The sequence below is a fragment of the Vombatus ursinus genome, unplaced genomic scaffold, assembly GCF_900497805.2.
Source record: "Vombatus ursinus unplaced genomic scaffold, bare-nosed wombat genome assembly UNPS02014801.1, whole genome shotgun sequence".
In the NCBI taxonomy this organism is placed as follows: Eukaryota; Metazoa; Chordata; class Mammalia; order Diprotodontia; family Vombatidae; genus Vombatus; species Vombatus ursinus.
The window spans coordinates 15,340,467-15,363,476 of NW_020954579.1; the positions used below are offsets into that span (position 1 = coordinate 15,340,467).

A 23,010-nucleotide genomic window follows, 5' to 3' on the forward strand; every position below is an offset into this window, starting at 1 on the left:
AAGAAAGAAAGAAAGAAAGAAAGAAAGAAAGAAAGAAAGAAAGAAAGGAAGAAAGAAAAGAAAAGAAAGAAAGAAAAAAGCATTATCTCATTTGAACCTCACAACTACCCTGTAAAGTAGGGGCTATTACTATTTCCAGAGGTTAAATGACTTGCCCAGAATCATACAACTAATATCTAGATTTAAACTTAATTTTCCTCACTTCAGGCCCAGGGCTTTATCCACTATACCACCTAGTTCCCTCTTTATTATTTAACAAAGATGTGAAATGACTTCTTGACTTTTTCAGTGCCAAAAAAATTTGCTTTCTTGAGTAACTTGAAAAAAAAAAAAAACAGTCCCAGGAATGCAGAATGTTGCATACATTGTCATGCATAGGTGATTTTTAAAAACTATTTTTCTTCATTCCATAGGAGGGCATGTCAGAAATTATTATGATGTAAAAACAAAAAGGTTGCAATGAAGTTTTAGTAGGATGTGGGCATGAGGTTCCCATGTGGGAAATTTAGCTCCCACATGTCACAAGTTAGGGTAAGGCAGCATGAGTATGTAGAGCCTTTGCAAATGAGGTATAGAGTTTAGCTGTAAGTGCTGGAGGAACTGTTAGTCACCAGCCACAGTAAACTTCAGCCAAGTTGCCTTGGTGCTTTTGCCAGCCACAGTGCCAGTGCTGTAGGTTAAAATGGCAGCAAAAAGCCCCAGCACCTGAAGTTGTTGATGAATTTTTTGAGTGACATCTCTAGCCCTCACTCCAAGGGAGACTTTTCTCTGTGTAGCTTGTAATTGCCTTAGGGGTTTTATTTGTGTATCTTGGGGTGGTCATAATATTCTTTTGTTTTCTCCCGTGGAAATCAGGGGGCCTTCCTCTCCACCACACTTTTCTTTCTCTTTTTTTTTTTTTAGGCAGTTAGGGTTAAGTGACTTGCCCAGAGTCACACAGCTAGTAAGTGACAAATGTTCAGTATGAGGCTGGATTTGAACTCAGGTCCTCCTGACTTCAGGGCCAGTGCTCTATGCACTGCGCCACCTCGCTGCCCCTTCCACGACACTTTTCAACTGAAAAATGTAATGCTTCCCATGTCTTTAAAGGCAAAACTTTGTCTTCAGGTATTTTCATTAAATCACTCCAATAAGGATTCTGTGGCCACCACACTTTTATTTGTATCAAAGGGAATAAATTGATGGCCATGAAAAGGACAGTGGGTAATCTGTTTCTTCTGGATCAGTGTAGCCCTAATGAGACAGAAGAGACTTCTCTCCTTTTTTCTTCTTCCTTCTCCTGAAAGGGGTGGGGTGACAAAAAGTTCGTGATTTGAGCAGTTAAAGGGTTTCACCTGAAATCTGAAAGGGAAGGGGGGCGTGTTACGGGCTCATTTTATTCTACTTTTCTCTCACCAGCCTACCCAAACAATTTCTGATAGTGTCTGAATCGTATTTGACTGCCCCCTTAGCTCCTACTTTCTATTGGCACCATTGTTGTCATCATCGTTGTCGTGGTCATCATCATTGCTAACATTTATATAACACTGCTGTAGTGGTTAGGGTCGGGGTGAGGAAAAGTCTTCAGGACAAGATTCTTCTGTTTTAACTTTCCCTGCCCTCCTCCTGGCTCTACCAGGTGGGTTCTTGGTCTGTGCAAAAATTCTCCCACCAGGGTCAAATGTTGCTGTTTCCATGATAAAGGGTAAAAGTGTGCTGGCAGCTACAAGCATAAGCATCCCAGTGTTCTGAGCTTCTAGTCCTGTCTTCCTCAAAGTTGTTACAGTACTTTGTAAAGTAAAAGGGACTATATAAATATGAGCTTTTTATGTAGATGAACTACATTTTACTATTCAATCAATTTTTTTTTCTGTGTTCCCTTTTTCAGCAACTTTCTTAAATTTCTGATCTTTACATGGGGTCTGATTAATTCTCTTAAGTTTCTTGATATTCTATCTTTGTTTTACTCCTGTATTAAGAAACCTTCTAGTTCAGTATTGTATATAATGCTAACTTTTGAGCTTCAGATACTTTTGTCATATTAAAAAAAGATCCTTCTGTGCCTATGCTTTGTATTTTTTTTTTTTTAGTGTAAATGTGTATTGTACTTGTTAAAAGCTTTTTTTGTAGCTGTTGATGTTATGTGGTCTGGGATACTTTTATTGATTTACAGATTGAGTACTATACTATTTAAATTGCTAATAAGCTACTTGCTAGAGAGATAATTCATTTAGATAAACAAAAGATCTAAAATGTCAAGGAAACCTGGAAATATAAATATAAATTATAAGTTATTCCCTATCTTACAAGAATTCCTGGGAAAACTGGAAAGCAGTCTGACAGAAATTAGGTTTAGACCAACATATCTTAAGCCATATACCACAATAAATTCAAAATGGATACATGACCTGAAAATTAAGTATATCATTTTAAAAATCAGAATAGAATCAGATCATATGCCTTTCACAGCTATGGGAACTGGGTAAATGCTCAAAAAAGGAATAGAAACCATTATAAAAGAGGATTATAAAAGATTTTAGGAAGCAATATTGTAGGGGTTATGAAAAGATAAACAATAACTTTTCATTAGTTATGAAAAGATAAACAATTAATAATTCTGTGAAGCAATTGAGAATTATGCTAAGTAGTAAAACGCTACTATATCCCTTGACCCAGAGATTTCATTGCTAGCTTATTCCCTAAAGAGGTCAGTAACAAAAAAGCGACATACATACCAAAATATAGCATCATTTTTATGATATATCTTGCCAGCCAGAGCTCCTTTTGCGGGGGAAAATGGGGGAGTGTCGGTGAAGTAATCACAGTGTGTTAGGTGTAAACTTGTTATTGCTGTCTGCTCAGAAACTGTTATTCCACTACCATACTTGACTTGATGGTTTTAAACTTCAAAAGTTCAGGTTGGAACTTTTATTTTCTGGTTAACTGTAGAGTTACTGTGACTGCCAACTCAATAGCTAGCACTTTTTGTGAAGGAAGCCAGATATCCATGTTGTCTCTGAACCTACCAGTTTCAGAAGGGGAACATATGACTGATCTGGTGGTATGTCTCATTCTTTTTCAGGTGTTGAATGAAGAATGTGATCAAAATTGGTATAAGGCAGAACTCAATGGAAAAGATGGCTTCATTCCCAAGAACTATATAGAAATGAAACCACATCCGTAAGTTAAGTCCCATTAATTTCTAGTGTCAGATTGCCTTACTTTCACAAGAGTGATTCCTTATACATAGTAGATACTTGGATACTTAAGAAACTAGGATTGTGGAAGATTCAGAGTTTCTGAGTTAAAATTTGTACCAAATAATTAAATATTTACAGAAATTGAAAGAATTTCTTCCAACTTTGACTTTAAAAAAAATTTTAACCACCTCCTGGGTTCTTGTCACTTAACCAGACTAATAATCCCTTTCACTTTGAGAACTCTTCTTCTTGGGTTACTAAAAGATTCAAGTGGTGATAACAGATGCTCTCAAGAAGAGGAGCAGGAAGCTGGTAGCTGAGATAAATTTTTATTGCAACTATTTATCTGTTAAGTGAAAAAGTATTTATTTTGGTTTGGGGGGGAGGGGACAGAAGGAACAGTCAGTGAAATTGAAAATGAGCCTTCCAAAATTGAGCCTACAACCTTTTGGAGGAATTGGGTCATTTGGAGACTTCCCAGAGAGAGTAGAACCAGTTGAATAAATGTGTGCACTGGGGGTTTGGGGGTGGTGGTAGAAGGATTGAGTCAAGTAATGAATCTGCCTCCAGAGTTGGTCAGATGTACACTAAATAAGAGATACATACAACCTTCTTTCTCTCATACCATCCTCAAAAAAAACCACAAGTTTAGTTTATTGTTTCATCTAAAGTTCTTTGTCATTGTGGCTTTAGAACTTTAAAAAAAAGGAACAGGTAAAAGAAGATATGGTAGGTTATTACGCTAGAAAACACTGCATCAACTGAAGTGTGCATGGCTACAGAGCCTGATTCTACTTGAGCTTGTTTCAGATTTGATAGATATTTTAATTCATAACATTTAGAGAAGACAAGAAAGGCCATATCATTTCAGAAGTTGCAGTTCCTCATAGAATTGTCCTGTAAGTTTGGGGAGAATCATTTAATTCTAACCTCTTTTTTTAAAATGTTGAATTTCTAAGAAATGGAGGCAAATTCAAGTTTTTAACTATAAGGCATCTAGTATGCGTCATATGTCTGTCTCATCTGATGAGGTAACTGGGAAGTATGAACCCACAATGTTCAGCTACTTTTGAGCTCTGAAAAGTAAAAATTAAGGCCAGCTGGTAAAGCAGTAGATAGAGAGAGTACTAGACCTCAAGTAATGAAGACTTAAGTTCATATCTGGCCTCAGACACATAACTAGCTTTGTGACAACCAGTACAAGTCAATTAACTTCTGTCTGCCTCAGTTTCCTCATCTGTAAAATGGGGATAATAACAGCACTTCCTTCCCAGAATTGAGAGGATAACATGGGATAATAACTGTAAATTGCTTAGCCTGCCATCCAAAACAATAAAGTAACTTTAAAATTACCTCAATTTATCGTGTTCTTTAAAAAAAAATTTTTGTGCTTCAGTAGTATGGCATTTCATGCATGTTTCACATTGCAGGATAGTTTCTATGACTAAAGAGTTTTATAAACACTGGATCATTGTTAGTTTCTGCTGTGATAGAACATTATGTGCTGGGTTTATTTTTCCACTTTTTTCTCTTAGAAAGGAAGGGGGATTTGATAGCAAGGCTTTTAGAGTTAGAAGTTAAACAGTTTAATTCAACAAATAAATTAAGTGCCTTTTATGCCCAAGTTATTTTGCTAGGCAGGCAACAGTCCCTTTCTTTAGGGAATACACATTCTAGGGGGAGGAGGGTACCAAATGCACATGGAAAAGTGTAATGTAATTTAGAAACTGAATGATAGGAAGCAAGAGAGATGTCAATACCAAGCCCTCTTAGAGTATTTGAGAACACAGTCACAAAATAGAAGCCAGCTCTCTCGTTTTGCTGATGAGGAAACTAAGGCCTAGAGAGGTGAGGTGACTTCTACTTGCAGATCACTTTGGGAAGAAAGGGATCCAGGAAAGCAGGTTGAGTATTATGAAATTGGAATTGAGAAGGGAGTTGCAAATGCATGGAAGTAGGAAATGGAATGTAGTTCATGGAGCAGCTACTAGTCTAGTTTGGTTACAACACAGAATTTGTGGAAAAGATTAATGTGAAGTAAAACTAGAAAGTGTAGGTTGGAAGCAGGTTGTGAAGTCCTTTAAATGCCAAGCTAAGGAGTTTGTATTTTAGCCTAGAAACATTAGGGATCCACTGAAGTTTTTCGGGCAAGGCAGGCATATTTTGCCTGGACAGCCCTGTGCCCAGAGAAGGTTGTTTTACACCTGTGTTGTAAAGGATAGACAAAAGGAAAGACTGTAAGTAGAGAGGCCAGTGAAGAGACAGGTCTGAATGATTGTAGTTGCTATCTGATTGAAAAGAAAGGGATAGATACTAAATGTGTTAGGCGGATAGAATTGACAAAACTTAGCAACTAATTGTGTGTGGGGGGTAAGGAGAGGAGGATTCAAAGATGACTCCAAGGTATGTTCCTGGGTGACTAGAAGGGATATAGACTGTCAACAGAAAGAGGAAAGTTTCAAGGAGTGGGTTCAGAAGAGGAATATATTATTTTATGGTACTTGGAAAGTAATTTTGGTTTTGACATGTTGATTTTTAGATGCCTATGAGACATCCAGGTGGAGATTTTATCAGTCAGTTAGTAATTATAGAGTATAATTTAGGGGATAAATTTAGGAGTAATCTACTTAGAGAAGCTAATTGAACTCTTACATAGGTGATAAAAAGAGAGCCAAAGACAGAGCCTTGGGCACACCTCTACTAGTGGAGATGAATGACAAGTCAGTCAAGCAGTCTCACGGAGGAAGTAGTCAGGGAGGAGAGACCATGTAAACACCAATGCTTCTTAGGAACATCACTCTGATCCTTGGAGCTTACAGGGATCTTAATGACCAACTCATCCAACTCCATTTTACAGGTAAAAAAATGAGGCCCAGAGAGGTTAAATGACTTGCTCAAGGTCATTCAGGTACTAAAGGGTAACTAGGTGGTGTAGTGAATAGAGTACCAGGCCTGGAGTCAAGAAGACTCCTCTTTGGAAGTTCAGATCCAGCCTCAAGACACTTAACTAGCTGTGTGACTCTGGGTGAGTCACTTTAGCCCTGTTTGCCTCAGCCCCTTATTTGAGCTGGAGAAGGAAATGGCAAACCACTCCAGTTGCCAAGAAAACCCCAAATGGGTTCACAAAGAGTCGGACATGACTGAAAAATAACTCAACAACAAAAGTGGATTGAGAGCTACGTAAGAGTCAGAGACACCTAAGTTCAAGCCCTGTCTCTGATACATACTGGCTGTGTGACTCACAGGCAAGTAACTTAACCTCTCAGTGCTCTCAGTAATAACTCTTTACAACTGTAAAGTTACAGAAAAGGTCTGATCTGCTTTGGTAGAGGGAGTTTACTTACCTAGGAGATCCCTATAACAGTGAAATCACAGGTGCAATTCTTGTCCCCTTTAGAATTTGTTCATGGAAACGTGTAATTGTAGCCAGAAAAAATTGCATTCATGCTTCTTGCCATCATCTTTTGTCATTCCTTAACTGGAAATGTAAGGAAGGAAAGTATTCTCTGATATAGCTGCAATCAAAATTAAATTGTCATCAGTCAATTAGTAAACATTTATTAAGCGCTTGTGTGCCAGGTATGTGCCAAGTGACGAGAATACAAAAAGAGGCAAAAGATAGTCTTTGCCTTCAAGGAGCTTATGATCTAATGGGGAAGACAACAAGCAAAACAAATATATAAGAAGCAAGCTATATACAGGAAAAATGGAAATAATTAAAAGGGAAGGCACTAGAATTAAGAGGGATTGAGAAAGGTTTCCTGTAAAAGATGAGATTTTAGTTGGGACTTAAAGGAAGTCAGGAGGGTCAGTAGTCAGAGTGGAGGAGGAAATGCATTCCACGCATGGGGGACATCCAGAGAAAATGCCCGAAGCCAAGAGATAGAGGGTCTTGTTCAGGGAATAGCCAGGATGCCAGTGTCACTGGCTCAAAGAGTACATGTGGGTGTAAGGTTATATGAAGGCTGGAAAGGTTGGAGGGGCTATTGTCATGAAGAGTTTTAAATGCTAAGCAAAGCATTTTGTATTGGATCCTGGAGACATTATTGGACCTCAGCTTTAGGAAAGTCACTTTATTAATTGAATTGAAGATGGATTGGAGTAGGGGAGAGATTTAAGGCAGGCAGACCCCCCATCAGATTATTGCAGTAGTCCCAGTGTGAGGTGAGCAGAGTGGTGTCAGTGTCAGAGGAGAAAAGGAGGCATATTTGAGAGAAGTTGCAAAGGTGAAAATGACAGGCCTTGGCAACAGATTGCCTATGGGAGGTGAGAAACAGTGAGAAATACAGGATGACTCCCAGGTTGTGAGCCTGAGGGGACTAGAAGGATGATGTTGCCCTCTTGCTGAAGGAAGGTTAAAAGGGAAAGACATTTTAGGGGGGAAAATAATGAGTTCTGTTTTGGACATCTTTAGCTTAAGATGTCTGCTGTATATCCAGTTCAAGATATCTGAAAGGCAGTTGGAGATTTGAGATTGGAGGTCACCAGAGAGTTTGGGGAAGGATAGGTAGATTTGAGAGTCATCGGCATAAAGATGGTAATTAAATCCATGGAACCTAGTGAGATAACCTAGTAAAGTCACATAGAGGGAGAAGAGAAGAGGGCCCAGGACAGACCCTGAGAGACATCTAGGATTAGAGGGTATGCTCTGAATGAGAATCTAGCAAAAGGGACTGAGTAAGAGCAGTCATATGTTCAGGAGGAAAACCAAGAGACAGCGGTTTCCCAAAACCTAGAGAGAAGAAAATATCAAGGGGAGAGGGTAATCAAAAATGTCAGAGGCTTCAAAGAGTTCAAGGATAATGAGAATAGAGAAAAGACCATTGGATTTGGCAACTAAGAAGTCATTGGTGACTTTGAAGACAGCAGTTTTGTTGTAATGTTAACGCTGGAAGCCAAATTGTAAGGGAGGGCTAAGAAGAGAGTTAGAAGAGAGAAAGTGGTGGCACCTATTATAGATGGCCTTTTTCTCGGATTTTAGCTACAAAGGGCAGAAGAGATATAGGATGATATTGGGTCTGGAAGGATCAAGTGAGGGTTTTTTCTGAATAGGGGAGACATGGGCTTGTTTGTATATAGTAGAGTAGAGAGGGAGAAATTGAAAATAAGTGATAGAGTGGGGATGACAGTCTTTTGGAGGAGATGTGATGGAATGGGATCCCTTGTACAGGTAGAGAGCTTAGCCTTGATAAGACATAAGGTAAATTCTTCATGTGAAACAGGAGTGGAGGAGAAGATAGTGGCAAAAGGCACCTGAGTGATAGGAGAAGAGAAAGAGGGGAGAAGAGGGAGCTCACAGCAAATGGCCTTGATGTTTTCTGTAAAATATGAGGTGAAGATCTCAGTTGAGAGGTTAAGGGGGGAGGAAGCCATACGAGATTTGAGCAGGCAGTGAAAAGGTTTGGAAGAGTCACTGTGTAGAGTGGAAGAGTGAATTGACAAGGCAGGGATCATATGATTGCCTAGCAGCAATTAGGGCCCAGTTGAGGTTATGTAACAAATTTGTAATGGATCCAGTCAGAAATGTTGCATGATTTTCTCCACCTACATTCAGCAGCATGTATGTAGGCGAGAAGATGGCAAATAATGGAAGTGATCCAATGCTAAGGCTTGACAGGGCGTAATAATCAAAATGATAAAGGGGCTAGTGATTCAAGAGATGAGCATAGTGTAGAATTTAATTGACTTCACCAAGGGGTCAAGATGGAGAAAAGAGGAAAGAGTGGCTAGTGCAGAGGAGATGGCCTTAGAAAGAAGTGAGGGATCAAGGGATTGGAGGTCATGTGGTGGATGTAAGGGAAGCCTGAGAAGTGAAAAACCAATAGGTTATGGTCAGATAAAGGAATTTCAGGAATTCGTGGAGGTGGTTCATTTGTGGATGGTGGCAAGATCAGTTGTATGACCATTTTTGTATATGGGGGTGGGGTGGAAGACTCGGTCATGGGAGATGAGTAGGTAGAGGAACTGAGTGGTTAGGGAGTTTGAAGTAGTTTTCTGAGGTAGGTCTACTGTGACCTCTTGGGTAGCTAAAATCGTTATGAAGATGGGAACAGGAAGGGAAAAAAAAAAAGATTGCGGTGGGTGAAGGGAAAAGGGGAGAGGTGTCTGTAATAGAAATCACATTTTCTGAGTTAACTTCCATATTTTGAATCCAGTTCCTTTGAAATGTTATTTCCCTTATATGGTAGGTTTTCATTGAGGAGCCGAGGCAAACAGGGTTAAGTAACTTGCCCAGGGTCACATAGCTAGTAAGTGTCTGAGGCCAGATTTGAACTCAGAAAGATGAGTTTTCTCATTCCAGGGCCAGCACTCTATCCTCTGAGCCACCTAACCGCCACTGGGCCATCTCCAGTCATTCTGATCTATATCTGGCCACTAGACCCATATGGTTCTGGAGAAGAAAGTGAGGCTGGTGACTTTGCACAGCCCTCCCCTTACTCAAATCCAATTCAATTGCAAGTTATGTCATCATCTCCCTAATGTCATGGTCCTCTTTGAGAACGAAGGACAACATCCCCCACCCCACCCCTTATACACATGGTTTTCGTTATAGGACTAATACTTGAGTTGCATACAGATACGGAAGGGTGCTAACCTTGTGTAGTGCAAAACCCAGAAATATGCTTTAAGGATACTGATGATTTGTCCATGTTCTCTCTGTAGAAGTAGATTTCTCCTGCAAGTTAAGTATTTTTTTAAAATTTTATTTTGAAAAAGAAATATCTTCCTATAAAGATAAGAAGTACTCTAGCTATTAGCATTGTTGGTTGATGTGGATTTTCTGGAATGTGTAACATTTCTTAAATTTATAATTTAATGATTATGCCTTATGAAATAAGCAGATCCAGCAAAGAATTTATGTAGGTAGATAGATCTAGAAAGGTAGCGAGAACATTTGTTAAGTATCATGCACTGTGCTAAGCTTGAGTATACAATACAAATAAGCAAGATAGTCCTTGCTCTCAAGGAGCTTACATTCTAATAAGGGAAGACAACACAAATGGGAGAATGTCATAATTTGGTATTGAGTGCAAGAGATCATAGTTAGCTGGTGATATGATCATAGATGTAGAGTTGTAACTGACCTTAAAGATTATTGAGTCAAATGCCTTCATTTTACACATGAAGAACTGAGGCACAGAGAAGTTAAGTGGTAGAGCCAGGAATAAAATCTAGATTATCTGACTCCAAGCCCAGCACTCTTTCTAACTATATGACACAATCTCTGAAAATGTTAGATTTTTAAGTGTTTTTTTTTTCCTTTTTTGAGTGGGGGAGTCAAGTCCTTCACCCCTAACCTCCCCTTCCCCCCCCAAAAAAACCCCACAACTTCATAGCAGCTAATTGACGGGTCTGCTTAATGATTAATCCAGCTTTGTGTTTTGCCTAGAGTAGCTGGACTGAAGATAGCTTCACTTCCTCCTATACTCAGGCTCGGTATTATGATAAAAAAAGGAGGTATAGGTTTTTCCTAAAGGGAAAACACAAACTCTCAGCTAAGTAACTACTCAGGTAGATTCTCTTGTTTCTACTACTAGATTAGTAAGATTATTCTCCATCCTTCTGGCAAGAATAGCATTACATTTTAGCATGCCTGTTGCTAAAAGGCTGGAGCTTTTGCCATTGGGGCTGTTTCCATGGCAGCAAAGTTTTACTTCTGGCCACCCACTCTCACCCCCACCTCATTCTATTTTTCTTGGTAGTAAGGTAATATGAATAGCAAATAACTACTTAAAGTAGGCCTCTTTTTCCTTATTTGATTCATTCTGTACATTTTTCAAGTTTATGTAATTGGGGGCTTCCCCAAGTACCTGTCTAGTCAGTTAGAAGCTAAACTGTGTGGTCTTTAACCTATCTGGCAGATAAATTTTAAGTGTCTACCCATATAGAAACTATTTAACACTGTAATGGACTGCTCTGTAATGAGTCACTTTCCTAGCTTGGAGAGGGCAGGGGGACGGGCTCAAGGTTGCATAATTTAAGGGGATTTCACTTACAGAACCCTCAAGAGTAGTGAGTAAACCTAATTGTTAAGTGTATTGATACTGAAGGGTGGATGTTTGCTTCCTTTGCCCCTCTAGAAAGGAGAGTCATCTTTTTGCTAACACTTTAAGAGCCTAAATGTCTTATTTTTTTTTCATGTGGGGGAGCAGACTTTGACTGGGTTACTTTGTTCTGTAGGTGGTTTTTTGGCAAAATCCCCAGAGCAAAGGCAGAAGAAATGCTTGGCAAACAGCGACATGATGGTGCCTTTCTTATCCGGGAGAGTGAGAGTGCACCGGGGGACTTCTCCCTCTCTGTCAAGTGAGTCTTTCTCTAATTACTTTCCCTCTTGCCCACCTCCAAACTAACTTAATTGTGATGCTAACAGACGCCAGGTTTTTTTATTCTACAGCCTGGCAAGTTCAGAACCTCAGCTATGTTGGAGTCATGAAGAGTAAAAATCTGATGACAAAAAAGGAAAATGGCAAATGTTGGAAGAGCTATGGGAAAATAAGCACATTTGTGCACTGTGGAGGAGCTATGAATTAGGAGAGCTATTTTGGAAACCAGTTTGGAACTATGCACAAAAAGTGACCAAATATGAATGCCCTTTGAACTCCCTGATGCTACTACTAGGCCTATTCCCCAAGAAAATCGAAGAAAGAGAAAAATGACCTATAGGGACAAAAATACTTGTAGCAGCTCTTTTTGTGGTGGCAGAGAAGTAGAAACTAAGGAAATGCCTGTCTGTTAAGGAATGACTGAACTCATGGCTGAAATCATGATATATGAATATAATAGAATACTATTGTGCTGGGGGGGGGGGGGAGTATGGCTTCAGAAAAACCTAAGAAGACATATATAAATTGTTACACTTGAAGTGAGCAGAACCAGGAAGCAATTTATGTAACAACAACATTGTAAAACAAACAACTTTGAAAGACTTTAGAACTGTGATCAACATAGACCACCCATGATTCCAGGGGACCAATGATGAAGAATGTTGCGCTTCCTAGCAAAGAGATGACTCAGGATACAAAATGAGACATATTTTTTGGTCATGGCCAAATGAATTTGTTTTGCTTGACTATATTTGTTATAAGGTTTTGTTTTTCTTGGGGGGTTTTCCCCCCAGCTTGGGGAAGAAGTGGGAGGGAGAGCAAATAATTTTTTTGTTAGTTGATAAAAAGAAAAAGATTAAAATCTGAGCTAGTAGAATTCTGGGTAATTCAAAAGTCTCAGTTTCCTCCTCCGTAAAATGGAGGACAAGAAGCAGAAGGGAGAGGATGGGCTGAATGATGTCTGACGTCACTAATTGCATTTAAGATTCCAATTATTTTTCATTACTTTTATGATCTTCAGTGTATCATCTTTAGGCTTGCTATGGGTGCATATTCCTGCCTATTTGGTGGCAGTTTCTGTTGAAGATGTAGAAAAGAGACTGAATGAACTCATTCTTTCCTTGTTCTCCATATATTCTTTCAGTGGCCAGGTTAATTGACATATAAAACATTTTTTTTTTTTTAATGTGCTGATAGTTCTTTTGGCAACTCAGTGCTGCCACCTGATGGGTCATTTTTATGGAGAACTGTTTGAGGGGAAAGTAACTATGGAGATAGTGTTAAAGAGAAAGATATTTGTATCCTTTTGGCTTTTATTAGGAGGCAGCACCTTTGTAATTGGGGATTCTTCCTTTGCCGACTGAATCTAAACTGTATATAAAGGGACATGTGCAACTAATTTTGGATTATAATGGGACTTAATTTCTGTGGTACCTGAATCTACTTTTTCTTTCCATTTTCCCTGGAGTTCATTTGATCTCAGTGGAAAGGAGAATCAGAAACCACTAGAAGTGAGCTGTTAATTTATTATGTAGAGTATCAGCCATTCTAAAGCACTAGAATTACTCTGCTTTTCTTTTAACTCACATTTGTTCATCACTAAATGAAGTTCTATTTGATTTGATAAGAGATTGGTATTTTCCCCATTTATCTAGTAGATTTGAAATCTATATTCTTATTCTTTGCCTTATACCTGTGTTGTAATGTCATGACTATTTATAGCAGAACAATGACACTGTAGACAAATGTGTTCACTACAACAGGATTGCTAGTTTCCTTGTATTTGACAAGAATTCTTTATGTATGTCTGTACCTAAGAGATAGACTGGAGACCTGGTTTTATAGATCTGATCCACGTATGTTAATCATTAACATTAATTGGCAAATAATACAGTTGAATACCTGTGTTCTTCCTAACAAGGGCATTTTATTATTCCATCCCTTGTTCTTTGAGTCACTGTATAAGTATGTGATACCTTTGGCTGGGAGAAAGGTTGGCAGATTATTGACTTTCTTTCCTATTAAACTGTCTTTTGTAATAAGAGATGTCCTAAGCAAACTTGGAGAAGGAATTCTTTGACTACTTAATATATATCCTCTGGTCTTCCCCAGGTTTGGAAATGATGTGCAACATTTCAAGGTGCTCCGAGATGGGGCTGGAAAGTATTTCCTTTGGGTGGTAAAGTTCAATTCTTTAAATGAGCTGGTAGATTATCACAGATCCACCTCGGTTTCCAGAAACCAGCAGATATTCTTGCGGGACATAGAACAGGTGCCACAGGTAAGTATATAAGAAGAAAAGCATCAGTACTATTTAATACACCAAGACTTGCTTCTCAGCAAATTAGCATAGGAGAAAAAGTCTCTGTGATGTTGGCTCAACATTCATTCTTTAATATATTAGTCTTGTGCTACTTTAAAAATGTGTGTGAAATAAAACATTCTAGCATTCTGAAAAATTGTAAAATAGGCATGTCACTAGAAAATTTTCCTTTTCTTTTCACATGCTTCCTCCATGGAAACCTGTCTTTGCATTTTATCTTAAAAATAATAGTATACAGCCAAAGGAGTACTTAGAGGAAAAATGTATATCTCTAAACACATCAATAAAAGAGAGAAAGAGCAGGTCAACGCATTGGGCATGCAACTAAAAAAAAAACTTAGAAAAAAACAAATTTAAAACCCCCAATTAAACACCAAAATTAAAATCCTGAAAATCGGGGCAGCTAAGTGGCGCAATGGATAGAGCACTGGCCCTGAAGTCAGGAGGACCTGAGTTCAAATCTGACCTCAGACCAAACACTTGACACTTACTAGCTATGAGACCCTGGACAAGTCACTTAACCCCAATTGCCTTAAAAAAAAATCGTGAAAATCAAAGGAGAAATTAGCAAAATAACTCTGTCTTAAGGGTGGTGTAGAATTAAACTCTCTAAGAAAAAAATCCTACAACCAAATAGATTTGCAAGTGAATTCTACCAAACATTTAAAGAACAGTTAATTCCAAAACTACATAGTAAATAAAAAAACTGGTAAAGGAGTCCCACCATATCGTTTCTATGATACAAATATGGTCTTGATACCTAAACCAGAGAAAGTCAACCTAGAGAAATAAAACTATAGACAATTTTCCCTAATGAATATTGATGTAAAAAATTCTAAATAAGGGGCAGCTAGGTGGCGCAGTGGAGAGAGCTCCAGCCTTGGAGTCAGGAAGACCTGAGTTCAAATCCAGCCTCAGACCCTTAACACTTACTAGCTGTGTGACCCTGGGCAAGTCACTTAACCCCGATTGTCTCACCAAAAAGTAAAAAAAAAAAAAAAAAACCACTAAATAAAATACTAACAAGGAGATTAAAACAATATAAAAAAGTATTCATTATGACCAGACTGGATCTATACCAGAAATGTGGGCTGTTTTGTTATGTGGAAACTATAAGTATAATTGACCGTGTTAGTAATAACAAGAAAAAAACACAACAAAAATCATATTGTTATTTCAATTGATGCAAAAAAAGCTTTTGACAAAATACAATACCCGTTCCTTTTAAACACATTAGAAAGCACAGGAATAAATGGAACTTTCCTTAAAATGATTGTCCTATCTAAAACCAGGATCAAGAATTATCTATAGTAGGGATAAGCTAGAAGCCATTCCAGTAAGATCAAGGCTGAAGCATGGATATCCATTATCTCTAATACTATTAGGTATCATACTAGAAATGCTAGCTGTAGCAGTAATACCAGAAAAACAAATTGAAGGAATAAGCATAGGCAAAGAACAAACAAAACTATTGCTTTTTTGCAGATGATGTGATGGTTTAGAGAACCCTTTAAAAAAAAAAACTGATCAAAAAATGAAAAACTTCAGCAAAGTCACAGGATATAAAATAAAGCCATACAAATCATCAGTATTTCTGTATATTACCAATAAAATCTTTCAAAAAGTGGTAGAAAGAGAAGTTCCATTTAAAATAACATTAGATTGTATTTTATACTTGGGAGTATACTTGGAAGTCTACCTGCCAAGATACACACAGGAATATTAACATATACATATAAATATGTGTGTCTATACATACACCCAAATACAAAACGCTCTTGCCACAAATAAAGACACTTTTGAATACCTGGAAAAATATTAATTGCTGATGGGTAGGTTGAACATCAACATAATAAAAATGACAATAAATATATAGTTGTAAATGAGCACAGTAACTTAGTGTTTAATAAACCCAAAGATCCCAGCTCTTGAGGTAAGAACTCACTATTTGACAAAAATTGAGAAAGCTAGAAAGTAGTCTAGCAGCAATTAGACATAGACTAACATCTCACACCATAAACCAAGATAAACTCAAAATGGGCTCATGATTTAGACATAAAAGGTGATCTCATAAGCAAATTAGTGGATCATGGAAGAAATTACCTATCAGATTTATGGATAGAGGAAGAGTTCGTGACTAAACAAGACAGAGGTTCCCAAGAGGTAAAATGGCTAATTCTGATTACATAAAATTGAAAAGTTTTGGCATAAATAAACAACAGTGCAGCTAAACTGAGAAGAAAAATGTGAAACTGGGGGGAGGGGGGAAACCTGTACATCAAGCTTCTCTGGCAAAGGTCTCATTTCTGAAATATATAAGGAACTGAACCAAATTTATAAGAATAAGAGCCATTCCCCAACTCATCAAAGGTTATGAACGAGTAGTTTTCAGACAAAGAAATCAAAGCTATTGATAATCATATTTTTTAAAATGTTCTAAATCATTAATAAATAAGGAAATGAAAATTAAAACAACTTTGAGGTACCATCTCATACCCATCAGATTAGCTAAGATGACAGAAAAGAAAAATGACAAATGTTGGAAGGGCTGTGGGAAAACAGATAAAATAATGCACTGTTGTTGGGGCTGTGAACTAGTCCAAACTATTCTAGTGAACAATTTGGAACTATGCCCAAAGAAACTATGCTATAAAACTGTGCATGCCCTTTGGACCAGCAATACCACAACTAGGTTTATATCACAAGAAGATAAAAGAAAGAGGAAAAGGACTCACATGTACAAAAAGTAATTATAGCAGTTTTGTGGTGGCAAAGAATTGGGAACTGATGAGGTACTCATCAGTTGGGGGATGGCGGAATAAGTTATATTGTGCTATAAGAAATAACGAGTTTCAGAAAAACTTAGGAAGACTTAAATGAACTGATGCAAAGTGAAATGAGCAGAACCAGGAGAACAGTGTACATTGTAACAGCAATATTATAATGACAATCAGCTGTGAAAGATTGAGTAACTTTGATCAATATGATGATCCATCTCAGTTCCAAAGGACTCATAATGAAACTTGCTATCCACCTCCAAAGAGAACTGATGGACTCAGAATACAGATTGAAGCATATTCTTTTCTCTTTCTTTTTCATTTCTTTTTTTTTTTTAAACTGTGGCTAATGCAGAAGTTTGTTTTGTATGACTATAGGTATTTGTAATGGGTTTTGTTTTTCTCACTTTCAGTAGGGGTAGGGAGAGAGGAAGGCAGAGAATTTGGAACTGAAGTTAACATTTTTTTAAAAAGAATACTAGTATAGGTACTAGCCTCAGAGTCAGGAGGACCCTGCTTCATGTTCTTCTTGTGACACATCTTGGAATTGTCAGCCTGAGCAAGTCACTGAATCTCTGAGTGACCCATCACCTCTCTTTGAGTCTAAGCTGCAGAGCAGTTGCCGATCTTCCTTGATAGAGAGTTCCTTCCACCAGTGGAATCACAGGTCTGGTCTTTTCCTTCCCCCTACATCAAAAAAGAATAAGGCGAGTAAAGTGAAGTTTTCTTTGTGTTGCTACCAAATGTCCCCCTGCTACAAGCACAGAAGGAAAGAGCTTTTGAGGGATAGGAGGGAAGGGACAGTAGCTTCCTTCAGTCCCCTAATATACTCTTCATTCTTGCTCAGACTTAGTACTGTAGTAATGGTATATTGTTTCTTCTTAATACTGTTACCCACCTTTCTGTCAGGCCTGGGACCTAAAAGTAAAACATCTTCAAAACCTTTGGTTTATGCAGTGTCTCAACTACTATTTTCCATCCTTCTTGCAAAGACTAGGTTTTGTTGTTCTCAGCAAATAGGTATATTCCACCTCATGTCATTCATTGATTCTGTAAAAAGATGGCATTAAGTGAAACAATTGTGGGATATGGGAATGAATTTGAATTTGCTTCTTAGACAGTCATTTGGACATTGTTAAATCAGGAATTTTGCTGTGTATACAGTAGGGTTTGGTTAGAATGTTACTATCATCATGAAATTATGTTAGGGCACCATTATGTAGGATATAACTAGCTCGAGATGATGTTGTGATCTGTTATCAGTAGAGCATTTATCTGAACTGTTTATCTCAAATGATGTAATAGGCTGCATCTAGCCATTTACACACTATAGACGATTTTTCCCCCTGTGGCACATATTTGAAAGATTATAAACCAAGACTATTTGTGACATACATTTTAGATTTCTCAACAGTGTAGCAAGTGAACAACCTAATTCTTTCTTTCCTTTTCAGCAACCAACATATGTCCAGGCCCTCTTTGACTTTGACCCCCAAGAAGATGGAGAGCTGGGCTTCCGTCGGGGAGATTTCATACAGGTCCTTGATAACTCAGACCCCAACTGGTGGAAAGGAGCCTGCCATGGGCAGACCGGCATGTTTCCACGTAACTACGTCACCCCAGTGAACCGGAACATCTAAGAATCAATAAGAAATTATTTAAGGAAACATGAAATTTTTTAAACATACACACATACAAAAGTAAAATCCATATGCTGCATCTAACAGCAGCCAGTGAGGGAGCTCTGAGCATCTGGCCATAACACCTCAGTCACCATAGGGTGACCCTCTCTCACTCTGGATGGAACTTTGGTGAGGGAGGGGTGGGAAAGGGAGTTGGATATAAAATGCCAAAACTTACCTTTAAATTAAGAAAAGATCATTTTTATTACAGATTTTCGAAGGTGTTCCTATTTCCCTTCCTTTATTCCCTTTTCCCCCATTCTTTCTCTTCTGTCCATCAGTGCATGACATTAAATGACACACCTAATCTTAACTGATGCAGATAATAAAAGATAAGAAACCATGTGGACTGGTATTTTCTCTATGCAGAATGTCTGTTTTAGATAGAATGAGCAACTTAAAAGAATATACTTTATTGTCCTTTTCTTACAAAAAAGAGAGAGGACTCCTGACATGTTCAGAATTCATATCTTTTTGCTCTGAGAAAGTGTTTGTGGGTTTGGGTAAACCTTGTATTTGTCATTTTGGGAGCAAAATAGAGTGAATAGATATTTTGCCAATACATGGGCCATCTTGCAAAATTCTAAATAGCAGAAGCTTGGGTTTTTATTTTTGTTTTTTTCCACCATGTTCTCTTCTAAATGGTGTGTTGTTGAACATATTTTTATAGTGCCTTTTCCATTATTTTCAGGGTTTTTTTTTTTGTTGTAATTTTTAAGTTAAAGACAGTCCAGAACTTTTCAGCCAATTTGTCTCCTTATATGTATAATTTTATATTTGTCAGGGAGGGAAACAGGGAGTCAAACAGGGAGAAGTTCTAAGTTCTTATTTGTCTCTTTGAAGCCAGAAGTCTTTAAGGATTAAGCTTTAATATTGGTGAGCAAGTACATATTTCCAGAGGTAATGTATGCAGGACCCAGAGATGCTGCCAACAGCAGTGCAGTATGGTAGACATCCCATGGAAGCAGGGAAGAGTTGTAGCCCTTCCTGTATTTAATTCAGTCTGGTAAAAAGAAAGCTAAAGGTCTCAGGTGATCTCTGATTCCCTCTTGACTGGTGGGAGACAGTAATTCTCACATGTACCTCCCTATGGCCAGAAAATGTCCAACTACAAGAAAACCAAAAGGGAAAAATAGTTGAACTTTAAACTATCATTCTTGAATCTTAAAACATAATCCTGTATTCCTACACTGGTGTAGGAATGTAACTATTTATATTGTCTTGCTCTTAAAAATAGGGATATCTTCTTGGAACTTTGGGGTGTGTGTGTGTGTGTGTGTGTGTGTGTGTGTGTGTGTGTGTGTGTGGCTCCTGACCTGCTTAATTGAGCATTCAAGAAGCAAGTATCTTCACTTCCTAGTTAACAGCAGGCTGTTTATGGCTACTCCGTTCCGTGCCACCCCTGACTGCCCCTACAAAACTTCTGAAGCAGAAGTATTTGAGGGAAATGATTTTTAACTGAAGGGAGACTAGTTTAACAGCAATGCCCTTAGTGCCAATCTTTGGTTACTTTATTGTTTTTCCCTAGACTGTATTATTTTTATGTCCTATCCTCTTAAAATAAACAAATGGGACCTCCTTTCATTTTCTCCCTTGAGTGTCTTTTTGGTTTTTTTGAAACTTTCTTTGGGCACTTGTAGAGATGGATGCTGCCTTTAACATTCTGATTCACCAAGAGGTAAGCAACTCTCCAAGCTGAGCATTCCTTGTGTTCCTCCTCTTACTGTTTGGTTCTACTTCTTCTTCCATCAGTAATGATAAAAGGAAGCTATGGCATTCGACACCTGGACCATTTGATTGTTTATTTTGGAATTGGTGTATATCACGAAGCCTTGCTGAACTGTTTTGTGTATATATATAAAAAAAAAAAAGAAATCGGTGTTTAAATAAAAAGACCTATGTACTTAATCCTTTAACTCTGCAACAGCATTTGGTAGGTAGTAATTAACTGTGAATAATAAACATACAATGTATTCTTCACTCTGCATCTGTATTTATTTCTACTTAGCCTTAAATGCAACTTAAGTACCATGTTTTAGAAGTCAGAACGCCTGTGTTGTTACTTCCAGCTTGTTTTCTGACTTGATGTGTGATCTACAACATGTTTCAAAGAAGATGACGACCACCAGAAGGAAGATGAACCCAAGCCTTGCCCTGGCTTACCAAAAGATAACAGGCCTTGAAATTTTTTTGGACAGCGCAAAACAGAGGTGAAAGTGAAATAGCTGTTTATCAGTCCTATAAAATGTTTCATGTTTTAATGTTTAAGTATTAACTTCCCGGGACAGTATTACTAAAAAATACGGGTTTCCATTTCATTTTTTTAAAGTCTTTACTGCATTTCAAACATTTCTTTACATGTGGAGGAAGTAGTTGTCCTATACTTGATACACTGAGTACCTTTCCATAAAGGACTCTCATAATCCCTTTTGGGAAGATCCTAGACATGAGAGCTCCTGGGTTGGGGGTTTAAAGAACCAGAGACAATGAGAGAGCCCAGCATCTCTTTTTAGAGGTCAGACTCCCCTAGTACTAAACCCATTTTACATGAGTCCAAAGCAAGGGCACTGTCGTAGGAGAGGCCACCTCAGCCCCTTGGGCCTGTGGGTTATTACACTTAAATGAAACAAAAGTCTGCCTCCAGAAACTTCCACTTATTGCTCCAAATTCTGCCCCCTGAGGTCACACACAACAAGTGTAATCCTATTCCTCCTCATATTAGAGTATAACCAGATCTTTAAGATATTTCTGTCCTACTTCTCCACCAAACCTTTTCCAAAACAGGACAGAACTGAAAGAAGACTCAAAATATAAAATGTCAGAATTGAAGGGTCCTTAGAGATCATTTATTCTAGTCTCCACAATTTACAGATGAGGGAACTGACTGAGACCCCCAAGAAGTGGCAGAGCTGGAACCGAAGTCTTGAGGCTCCTGTGCATTGTTCAGTTCTCTCTACCACTTCTCAGGGGTAGCATGAGGGCGCCACGCTCACCTATCAGATGGCAGATTATGTAAAAAGTGCCTAAGAAGACCTGAGTCTTAGTAATGTGATTATTAGCATAGTGATATATTAGCATGTAACACAATTCTTCTTCTGCCACAGACACTCACTTGGGCCTGACTGGGGACTCTTCCTAACAAAACCACTTTTTGCTCCTGTGAGTTGGATGTGCTAGCTTGTCCAATATCTCTCACTTTCAATTTAAACTTACTTCCTTACTATAAAACTGTTGACCTCCAGGGATGCCAAACTGTGTATATATTATTTAAACCTTTCAAATAGGGGCAGATAAGAAAGTGCATTCAGAGAGTGCATTCCTCATTCTAGGGAGACAAAATTAGTCATCAGGAGCTGATCTGAGGACTTGGAGCTGTTAGAACAGAGTAGTACTACTAGACTGTACAATCCTAGCTTAAGAATTTGGGCTTCTATTAGACCTAGAAATAAGTTATGACCCAGTTAAAGTGGCAGGTTAAAGAGCAATGAAAAGAAAGCCAGTCCCTTGAGGGAACTTAAAAGTTATGTGTTAAATGAAATGAGAGCACATCATGTTCTTGTCTACCTTGTTTTTCTATGTAAAGATGGGGCAAAGAGAGGTGATAAGGCTTTGAAAGAGGGAAAAACTAGGGGAGCGTAGCCAGGATGGCAGAGTGAAGGCAGGGACTCACTTGAGCTTTACCCCCAACCCCTCCAAACACCTGTAAAAAATTACTGTGAACAAATTCTAGAGCAGCAGAACCCATAAAAAGACAGAGTGAAACAAATTTCCAGCCCAAGACAATTTGGATGGTCAACAGGAAAGATCTTTTATACCAGACTGGGAGAAGAGTGCAGTCTAGGCACAGGCTGTGCAGACACAGAGCAGACCTCAGGGGAATGAATCACTGTATTCCTACACTGGTGTGTAGCAGCGATGGCTGCTTCCAGAGCTCTCACAGACGGGAAGGGGATTGAACAACTGACTAAAAGGAGATTACAGGGGTCTCTGCTGGCGCTGAGGCAGGATTCTGTTGCTTTGCCCATACCTGGATCTGGGTTGCAGTCTGGGGTGAGGATGAGCACTGGCATAGCAGAGCTTGTGGCAGCATTGGAGAGGGAACCCTCCTCACAGTTCCAGGGCAGAAAAAAGAGTGCTTGTGGTCACTCACACACCAGAGCACGGGCCAAGAGAAGAGTAAACACCTCTCCTTAGATCATACCACCCAGAACTGAAAACTTAGAGGTCCCTAGAAGTATCTCTGAAAACAGCTGCACAAAACCCCTGAAGCTAGGGGCAATATGCCCTCCACACTGGAAGCAGAGGCCTGCCTTAACAAAGAGTTAAAAAGTCAAATAATTGGCTGGGGAAATGAACAAACAATGGGGAAAAAAAAAACCTCAGACTATAGAAACTTACTTTGTTGACAAGGAAGATCAAAACATACACTCAGAAGAAGACAACAAAGTCAAAGCTCCTACATCCAAAGCCTCCAAGAAAAATATGAATTGATCTCAGGCCATGGAAGAGCTCAAAAAGGATTTTTCTATTACTTGAATAGAAGTAGAGGAAAAATTGGGAAGAGAAATGAGTGATGCAAGAAAATCATGAAAAATGAGTCAACTAACACCTTAAAAAATAGACTAGACCAAATGGCAAAAGAGGTCCAAAAAGCCAATGAGGAGAAGAATGCCTTAAAAAGCAGAATTGGCCAAATGGAAAAGGAGGTCCAAAAACTCACTGAAG

At 38.5% G+C, this 23,010-nt stretch overlaps 1 protein-coding gene across 2 annotated transcripts in view; it reads left to right on the forward strand.

The window, feature by feature from the left end:
• GRB2 (growth factor receptor bound protein 2) overlaps positions 1-19,874 on the forward strand; it is a 108,341-nt gene extending 88,467 nt beyond the window's left edge. For both annotated transcript variants that reach the window (XM_027872789.1, XM_027872790.1), the window contains exons 3-6: positions 3,062-3,159; positions 11,361-11,483; positions 13,616-13,784; positions 18,058-19,874. In XM_027872789.1, coding sequence (XP_027728590.1) covers positions 3,062-3,159; positions 11,361-11,483; positions 13,616-13,784; positions 18,058-18,243 — 576 coding nt within the window. In that variant the 3' untranslated portion in view covers positions 18,244-19,874. The remainder of the gene's footprint in view (positions 1-3,061; positions 3,160-11,360; positions 11,484-13,615; positions 13,785-18,057) is intronic.
• Positions 19,875-23,010: the final 3,136 nt, after the last annotated feature.